General features: G+C 38.1%; 1 protein-coding gene across 2 annotated transcripts in view; it reads left to right on the plus strand.

The window, feature by feature from the left end:
• mgat4a (alpha-1,3-mannosyl-glycoprotein 4-beta-N-acetylglucosaminyltransferase A) overlaps positions 1-9,858 on the plus strand; it is a 64,441-nt gene extending 54,583 nt beyond the window's left edge. Inside the window, exons 13-16 of one of the 2 annotated variants that reach the window (XM_081369380.1) lie at positions 10-88; positions 534-594; positions 3,622-3,734; positions 6,579-9,858. In XM_081369380.1, coding sequence (XP_081225506.1) covers positions 10-88; positions 534-594; positions 3,622-3,734; positions 6,579-6,605 — 280 coding nt within the window. In that variant the 3' untranslated portion in view covers positions 6,606-9,858. The remainder of the gene's footprint in view (positions 1-9; positions 89-533; positions 595-3,621; positions 3,735-6,578) is intronic. The other variant, XM_081369381.1, reaches the window with a different exon arrangement.
• The last annotated feature ends 223 nt before the right edge of the window (positions 9,859-10,081 follow it).

Genomic DNA, 10,081 nt, shown 5'->3' on the forward strand with positions numbered 1-10,081 from the left:
GATTGGCAGGTTCCTTTTTCGCAGTGGAAACCAGGAGCACCCAGGAGACAAAATCGAGAACACTACTGTCGAGATCCTGCCATTTTCAGTAAGAAAAAAAAAAAAAAATTATATTTCCATGGTTTCCTCTAAATGTCCAAACAAGCCCCAGGTGACAGAGTCTAACATCAGCAGGTTGACAGGAATATCTGGTGTAGGTCTCCTGTGTACGCTGCCACCAGGGCTCATTTCAGTCCATCGCAGGTTGAGCTACCGTGGTAATGAGGCAGCGTACTGCCATCCTGCTGTGATACAGAGCTTAAAAAGCCTTCAAAAGGGCTTTGATGTTTGTTTTTGAAGACTTTCCTTGAATAAATGAGGCCGGTAATACATCCGAGTTTGTGTAAATGGGTTCGTGTGCTTGGTTTTACTTACTTTTTTATCGTGATATACAAACAATGCTCTCACAGTTGTCTAACATTGTTAAGCATCGCGGTGGTCCCTTGCACACAGGCTCTTTAAGTGCTTCTAAATGAGGATGCTATCTCTTGCAGGACACTGAGGTGAAGACCAAAGAGAAATATAAACGGACAGAAGATCGCTTCTATAAACTTGGTGAGTTATTACATGCACGCATAAATCAGCATTTTTGCACTTGAAGCAAATTATTGTGCTTTGCTTGCAAATAGGGGAGACCATTGATTCTTTAAAGGGTCTCTTTTACAAAGTCTTGATTTTGTTTTTGGGTCTACTAGTATAGGTTTTCATGCCTAAATGTGAAAAAAACAATGTTTTTCATATTGTTGCAGCACCTCTCTTCCCAGTCTGTCAGTAACTCTTTTTAGTTCCTGTCTCTATAAAGACCCTCCTTCTGAAAAACACAATGTGCTCTGATTGGTCGGCTCGACTAGTGTGTTGTGATTGGTCAACTGCTTCAAGCGTGTTTCTGAAATCTCACAGCCCTTACCATAACTGCAAGTTTCAACACACTACTAATGCAACTCAACCAGGCCTCGCCCCATGTTATTTTGCATATGTTTTGGGCTCTTTATTTAAATAAAGAATATTGTACCGTGTATGTTCCTGATAGAAAACTCAAGACTACAACTGAGGCGTTTCAGTGAGAACTAGGGCTGTCACTTTACGTTCGAAAATCGATTGCACAATCGATCGGACCAACCAACACAAGTTTCGAAAACAAAAACAGGGAATCGATTTTAACGGCCTTCTCTCGGAGCGCGTCCAGCTCGTCACGATACGCCCGCAGCGAACGCGCGTCACACAGCGACTGCAGGCTCTGACACACACACACACACACACACACATAACAGCAAATCATTCTTCTGCATAATGTGTCTCTTTTTACTACAAAACTGTGAATTCTGCCGGTATTCAGACAGTCTCATGCATAGAGATACAGATTCGGGCTATGGTCTACAATCGCCTACGGAGGTGAAATTTGTTTGACATTTCTAACCGTAAACACAGGCATGTTGAAGACTGCAGTGATGTTTGTCAGTGATGTTATGGCAGTCTGGTTATTGTTTTTCGAGAATGTTGCGCTCCTGTTTGTCATTGTGCATGAAACTTCACGCCAATAAATCATCAGGAATATTTGCTGACTCAAGCGTGGCGCGCCCTCTTTACGTTCGTCCTAATGCCTGTTATGCCGAGTTCAGACTGCATGATTTTAGCCCCGATTTTGGCTCGCCGACAGGTTTTGAGAAATCGCCGACAAATGCCCGAAATCACAGGCAAATTGGTGCTCGTTCACGCGAGTGACAATCACGCAGTGTGAATGAGCAAAGACGCGATCTGAGAGAATCACCGACGAGTCGCCGACGCCCGTGAGATATTTGGCATGCTAAATATCTGGACCTGTCGGCGATTCAAAATCCTGCTGTGTGAAAAGTGTTCTGACTGAAAACTACATCGGCGATGACCGACAGCCAATGAGAGAGCAAGATACAGAGCAGCGGGGAGTTCGGGGAGGAGTTATAGGCCACGATATCAGTATTTTAATAGATATATTTACAATTATATCAAACAGAAACAAAGCACAAACATTTGCTTGACCAGCAGCAACAGCAACACATTGCAACATTATTTATTTACCCCAAACTCTCTTTGCAGAACACACAGTCCTTGCTCCCCTTGTCTTCCCAGCCATTTCCTCACGCATAATGTTTTTCTTTTTCTCCTTTTCGCTGCAAATCAGTGCACAGACAATTTGGGTCGCAAGCTTCTTGCAGGCTATCATTTTTAATAACAATTTCAGTCTCGCGCGAGAGCTGCGGTCTTACGCACGCGGGATTTTGCGTTATTTCCTTATCACTTCTCACGTGTGTTTGGTTGCGAAACGTAGTTTGCGGGCCAGACAGGAGTTGTCGCCGATTCTTCCTCCTGAAAGTCATGCAGTGTGAAACCTCCTGTCGCCGATGCATCGTGCAGTGTGAACACACCAGCAACTTAATCTTACCCTGCATAGTCATGCAGTGTGAAAAGAACAGTGACCCGACTCTTTTGAAAATCGTGCAGTCTGAACTCGGCTTTAGTTGTCCGTGGATTTGCCTATGTTTGGCGTTTGAAATGGAAACGTCTTTAGACATGGAAAATCGATTTTACAATCGATTCAATGAATACTTATGTCGCAAAAATCGAACAGGATTTTTTCACAAAAGTGACAGCCCTAGTGAGAACAGATACTGATATAGAGAATAACTCCCTTTGCAGTGACTTTGTGCTTTGTGACTTAACAGACCTTTTTCATCCTCACACTGCAACTTTACACACTAAAGAAATGTATGCTTTTTTACAATAACAATTATTCAGCATATGCTCTTACTTTGTTTTTTATTTATGTCTTTAGATCATGTGACCATGTTTTTAAATGTAAACTCATATCTGTTTTATCACAAACGTGATTTGCAAATGCTAACACTTGAACTGGTAGCTACCATACACAGTTTTACTAGACCATGGGTTCAGTTAGATATTTAGTTTTTATGTTTTTAATAGAAAACTGCATTTATTTGCATAATACCACATTGAAACAGTAATATTGTGAAATATTATTACAACTTAAAATAACTGTTTTCTATTTTAATATTTTTTTAAATGTAATTTATTCCTGTGCATTTTTTTCAGCTAAAAGTTCAACAGAACATCATTGATATTAAATAGAAATCTTTTGTAACATTAGAAATTTCTTTAGTGTCACTTTTGATCAATTTAATGCATCCTTGCTGAATAAAAGTAGGATTTTTTTTTTTTTTTTTTCAAATATTGTTCCACATTTTTTGAACAGTAGTGTAGGTCCCAATAGTACTTTAGCTGTCAAAACACAAAGCTAAAAAGAATCATTATTTTATATATATACCCAGTATACACCATTACAACCTTCAGGAAACCGTTGAAGACACACCTCTTCCAATAACTAAACCACTTAACTTGTTTTTTCCCCTACTCTCTGCTTACTTAATGGCATCGCAGTATTTCAAGTGTTGTTCTCTTGTTCAAATTGCTTCTGATTTTCTTTATTTGTAAGTCGCCTCGGATGAAAGTGTCTGCTAAATGAATATTGTAAAATATTACAATCGCTCCTGTTCTCCCCTTTTAATGTAACAATATTTCTTTCTTCAGCTCAGTTTGAGAAAGGACTGGCAGAGGGGACGGTTGAGCCCGCCTTTAACCCTGTGGTGGCTGTGCGTCTGACGGTCCAGAAAGACTCCGCCGTGTGGGCGATTATTAGCGAGGTCTGCTTGCTTCCTCTGCTTTAGACCAGGCTAGGGTTGGGCAGTATATATGCTAGCAGAGATTTTGCTGTATTTTTACTGTTGCAGGTTGCATTATATTCATTATTATTGGTTTTGTTTTAATTCAAGTATTGCATAATGTGAGACTCTTTTTGAACTGATCCAGACTCAACATTTATTTGTCATTTTGGTATTTAATCTTAAAGGAGAACTCCGGTCAATTTTAACATTGAGCTCATTTTTTTGTACATTTGGAGTGCTGTCAATACAGAGAACAACGACAAAAATCGTTGTTGCCTACACCGAGTTATTCTATTTTTAAAATTTGCACCCTGTTGACTTCAATGGGGCAAGTATTAACCCTGCTTTTAGCCTCTTACATTACAAGTGCACAGAAAATGTGAGTGATTCCTTCTGAGTGAACACGAGTGAATCTGACTGCAGTAGATGTGAAAGATATGTATAAAATGATGTTATTTCAGCCAGCGCAAATACCTGTATTTACATCCTGTTTTTCGGTTGAAGTCCAAAGTAGTCGATTGCCGAGTTCACGTGCATAGGTTTAGTTACCTATGATCACGCGTGTGAACTCGGCAATCGATTACTTTGGACTTCAACCGAAAACAGGATGTAAACACAGGTATTTGCGCTGGCTTAACTCCTTAACTGTCACCCCCCTTTTTGAGAATGGACAGTAAAATGCACTATTCAAGCTTAAATGGTTGTAATTCAAGAATGCTTTGGAGTATAGACCTAAGTTTGGTCTTGTTTTAAAGGTAAAAAATAGCAGATTATTGCTGAAATGAAAGCACCTCAAAAAATTAAAGTATGAAAAAGTTATGGAAGTTTAAATTTACATTAAATCAAATATAATTTATTTAATATTTTTATTTTATATAAAATATATATTTTACAAAATATGTTTTACAAAAAAATTACTATAAAATCAAAGCCAAATATCTAACCAAGTTGTGTTCCAAATTTGAAGTTGATATCTCAAAAAATGAAGTTCCCATGAGATTTTGTTTGGGCGTATTACCAAAAATAGCCACCGGGTGTCATTGAATTCCATTGAATTTTACTGTATGCATTCTACCATAACAAATTAATAAATTTCTGTCCAAATATCACTTCTGTCACAAAATATGGAACCTTGAGACTCAGACCTTTCTGACAATATGTGTTTTGTCAAGATTAGAAAATATTTTGATCATAAATTATGAAACATAAGGATGCCCAAAAGGGGAGGAGCCTGATAAAATAATTTAGAGTACTGTTTCTATGGTAACACAATGTCCAATTTCAAAACAGTTTTCACAGGATGAATTCTGAGATCATAAGCTTTCAAATGATACCTAATTTATGATAACTAATAAAATATGTAATATAATAAAAAAAAGCGATAAAAAAATATAATACAATATTTTAGAGGATAATATATATATTATACTTTTTAGAAGATAATATTATTTTATATTTTTTTATTGACAAATACTAGAATTATATATTTTCTAATGAAATTTTAGCATAAAAACCAACATATCAATTATTAAAAGTGTGTGCGTCAACTTTTTGTGACGAAGGTCAGAACTCCTGTTATTATGTAGATTTTTTGAGGTGCACTCTTGTCATAAATTCATCTATTTCTGTTCCTACATAATTTATAACAAAAAACAGTCCTAAATATCTATTTAGGAGTCTTAGAACTTTCCAACGATATATAGTTTGTCATAATTAGATTAGGATTAAATAGTAATATAGGGAAGTAAAGTTAGGCGTCCCGTATACGGGACGGTGACAGTTTTAAATAACATCATTTTTATTAATATCGTTCACATCTACTGCAGTCAGATTCACCCGTGTTTACTCTGAAGGAATCACTCACATTGTCTGTGCACTTGTAATGACACATCAAGGATGTTAAGAGGCTAAAAGCAGGTTTAGTACTTGCCCCATTGAAGTCAACAGGGTGCAAATTTTAAAAATAGAATAACTCGGTGTAGGCAACACCGATTTTTGTCGTTGTTCTCTGTATTGACAGCACTCCAAATGTACAAAAAAATGAGCTCAATGTTAAAATTGACCGGAGTTCTCCTTTAATAATCTTATCTTTTGCTGTACACAAATGGCTCGTTTCCACCAAGCGGTACGGTACAGTACGATTTGGGACGGTAAACCCTAATCCGGCTTGTGTTTCCACCGCCAACAGTACCTTTACTTGATAGGCGTGGTGTAGCCTGTGCCGGAAAGAAGCGATCAACGTCAATATTGCGCGAAGAAGAAAGCGACATTGTAAACAACAATGGCTGACGTAGGGCCTACAGATCTTGTTCTCGCTTCTCGGCATGTTTGTCACATGAAGACAAGCGCCGACATTATGCGTTTCTCAATACCAAGTACGCAAAGTTTGGACTTGCTAAGTCCGACTCAGGAGAATGACTCCCGAGGACGCGAGTCCGGTAATTCTGCTAATAGAACAGCTGCGTTTTCTGAAAGCACCACTCTGCTACTCCGGTTATCTCTGTATATATATTAAAAAATGGCACCTCTTATGTTGTCATTCCCCTTGTAGCACGCGCAAGCGACGACACTCTGTCAACCAATCAACGTTTAACCCTTTAGCACCGTACCACTGTGCTAGGTACCCCAACGGAAGGGTACCGACATTTTTGTTCCATTCACAACTTTTGACAGTGGAAACGGAAATAAATGCATACTGTACTTTACCGTACCACTCAGTGGAAGCGAGCCAAAATATATCTTATGTGCCCAAAACCAGAACATGTTTTTGGATGTGCATAGACGATGATGTTCTTCATAGATCTGGTTTCTGTCTCTTGTCAGATCCATATCAAGAGGATACCTGGATAACTAGCTGAATGTGTCCAGTGGTTGAGACCCTCTGGTCATCTAGACAGGGACGTGCTGCTCGCATCTACAGCGCTTCAAGAGTGACCGTGACATTATATCAGAGCGCGTGGAGGAACCCTTGCTCTTAAACTTTTACTTTTTTTGTCATTTCGTCTTCCTCTGGTAGCTTCGCCACTCTCTCTTCTCATCTACTTGGCTTTCCCTTCTGTCGTTTTTTCCTTTTACTATTGCCTGAATTCTGTTGCGTGAATGTGACTACTACTGTACAGAAAAAGACACTTTTTGACAGAATGTTTCCAGACACTGAATTTGTGTCGTGAAGAATTGCAATCATTGCTGTCGTGAAGGTTTGAAGTTCAGGATTCGAGGCTGCACCCAATGCTGGAGAAAATGTCCCCTACTGATGAGGAACGTCCTCAGCGCTCTGCCGTCATGGACTGTGACTGACCTCAAACCCTGGGTCAGGTGACTACGGCTGGAAGACGAGCGAGTAGGGCGACAGAAACGTCAACTTTTTTTTATTTCGGTATTAAATCTTTTTTAGGTTTTTGTTTTAGGATGTTGATGTTGGCCCTCTGTTAAAGACATTTTGAAAAACCAGTTTATTATTTTACTGACTACTTTGCCAAAATCTAAAAAAATATATTTCTTAAAACGAACAGCATACAGTATCTTAGGCCTGGTCAACACGAGTGGATTTTCCCTTTGTCAATTTATTGTCAACCAATCAATAATGGCTTTCAATCAGAAGGTTTTTTTTAATTGCTGGTGTTGTTCTTGTTATTATTATGACGATCTATGAAGGTGAATTAATTTATTTGAAATAAATCTTTAATTTCTACAAGAAGTAAATGCTTTTATATTCATTGGAAATTTATGACGTGGCTTGAAGTCGAGTGAAGATGGTTGATGTTTGTATCTTTGTGTAGTTCAGAGGGGTGCAGGGCCGCCCACCTCTGTGCCTTAACATCCAGCGTCCCTTGAGGGCCTGGTAAAGGACTGCCTTGCGCCCTGCCAAAACGCTTAAATCATAGAATAGGACAATTTGTTATATGCTTGATTTAAGTGGGATGTTTTAAGTTTAGAGCATGAATCGTCCATATTTGTGTTCCAGAATCTTTCGTGTTTTCATTTGTTCATTGAGCATTTTCATTTCAAACATCTGCTTTCAGTCAGAAAATGTTCTTTCTATGCTGTATCAAGAGTATCTGAATGTTCAGTGAGTTATGATTAAGTCCAGATGGAATCTGCTGATTATTTTTTTTCTGGTGGTAAAATGTGATTAATGAAGCTGAGGGTATTGAAAGCACAATATACTTGTGGGACCCTTAAGGGACATGTTGATTGGGAAAATGAGATTGTATTTCAGCTAAAAGTCAGACTACATTTCAATGCTTTTTCGAGTAAATGAAAAGTTTGTCAGGGGAACGCAATACTTTGGCGAGAGAACGTCGTATGAGGTGGGAGGAAAAAAATATATTTCAATGTTTTTTTCGAGCAAATGAAAAGTTTGTCAGGGGAACGCAATACTTTGGCGAGAGAACGTCGTATGAGGTGGGAGGAAAAAAATATATTTCAATGCTTTTTTCGAGCAAATGAAAAGTTTGTCTGGGGAACGCAATACTTTTGTGAGAGAACGCAAAAAAAAAAAAATCTGATTGAAATAACTTGAGGTGGGAGGAAAAACTATAATTCAATGCTTTTGCGAGCAAATGCAAAGTTTCTCAGGAGAACGCAATACTTTTGTGAGAGAATGCAAAAGTTTTGCAAGGCAATGCAAAGTTTCTCGGGGAACGCAATATTTTTGAAAAATAATTTCAAACAAACAAACGCAATAAGCATTGAAGCATAAATTTTACCTCCCGTCGCATATTTATTCCCATCACCATGTCCGCTTAAGGGAACCGTCACTACCATATAACCACAATATGTAAAAGCGTGTAGAACTTTGATTGACAGCGTTCAAAGTTCTACATGTGCAGATTCTGTGTGGGCCTGGTCTGAAGCGAAATATTACCAGAACCATAGACTTACAATGGAAATTGAATGGAACAGCTACATTTCAGTAGTAATAAGTGTGCTGCTTTCAACACATGGATTTATTACACTGTACGTTTATTACATTGTAAAGCTTGTAGCTCCTGGCGTAGTAGAGACTTGGTTTTGAATGAACTGCTGTATAGATTTCCAAAGTGCTCTCATCTCATGTGATTGTATATATCTTTAATAATATGGAAGTTTTAGTTCAGCCTGGCATAATGTATCATTGTAGAATCATTGATGCTTCAAGTTTCAGAGCATATCCTTTATCCTTAGTTACATACACCCTCCTCTTTGTGACTACTTGGAGCTGCTTGTGAATTGCAGTACTTGAGAAATGTGTGTTTTGTAATAGAAAGCCAATGTACTGTCATAGCATTTGTTTACAGTTTGTTTATGACCTCTCCTGAGAGGAGAGACTGAGGTAAATCCTTGATCTGACATGGAGCACTGTATCACCCTTCTTGACATGCTCATGTGACGTGACTTCTTGGGAATGGACAAGTGAAAACACAAGTGAATTTCAGTGTTTTGCCATATTGTTGCCTTTTTTTTCTTTTAAATTGCTGCAGATTTGCTCTCAGTGATCTGTTTCCACACCTGTTATTGCACTGAAAGATGGATTTTTATCTGTTGCTCTATTAAACTCCCATGAGGCGTTTCTCATCTGGGATGTCCATCTTGAAATCCACCCTTCAGTCATGCATTGAGATGAATCAGACATGAAACATGCTCCTCTTGTATGGTGCATTGTAGGCTTTCATGTGCCTTCATCTGTCTTTCTCCAGCTCTGACATTGATTTGAATAAACTCTTCCAAAATTAACCAGTCTTGACATACTTCATCATTTTCTGCATCTATAGTGTCTCCCTCATTGCATCTTACACATTTATTTACCATGCAACTGTGAGCGACATTTTCATGCTTTGAAAAGGTAGGCTAGATTGTGATGTGACATTAACATGTATGATTTATGTCATTTTAGGGCCTAAACAATATTTTCTTAAGGCAATTATTGTATTATAATAAATGTCATGCACACAGTCATACTTAAAATCTTTGAAAGAAAACAAAATATCAGGCAGCATCTGCAAACGTGCAAGAAATAACTTTTTGTGAGCCATTTTTGCTGTGTCTTAACCACCTGGACTAACTATAAAATGTTCCACTAACATCTTACAAAAATAAATTGTCCAAACTCTTATAGACCTACATATATTTTTGTGAAACATTTTTCTTTAAGTGTGCTTGTGCCGCATTTCTTTGAAATAACTGCCACGTGGTTTGACAATTAATCTAAAGCAATAAAATTCATGTAGTCTATCTTTAAGTGTGGTTTAAAGGGATAGTTCACCCAAAAATAAAGATTTTGCTCACCCTCGAGTTGTTCCAAACCTGTATGAGTTTCTTTCTCCAGCTGAACACAAATTAATATA

The sequence above is a fragment of the Scardinius erythrophthalmus genome (genome assembly GCF_964197995.2).
Source record: "Scardinius erythrophthalmus genome assembly, chromosome: 6".
Lineage (NCBI taxonomy): Eukaryota > Metazoa > Chordata > Actinopteri > Cypriniformes > Leuciscidae > Scardinius > Scardinius erythrophthalmus.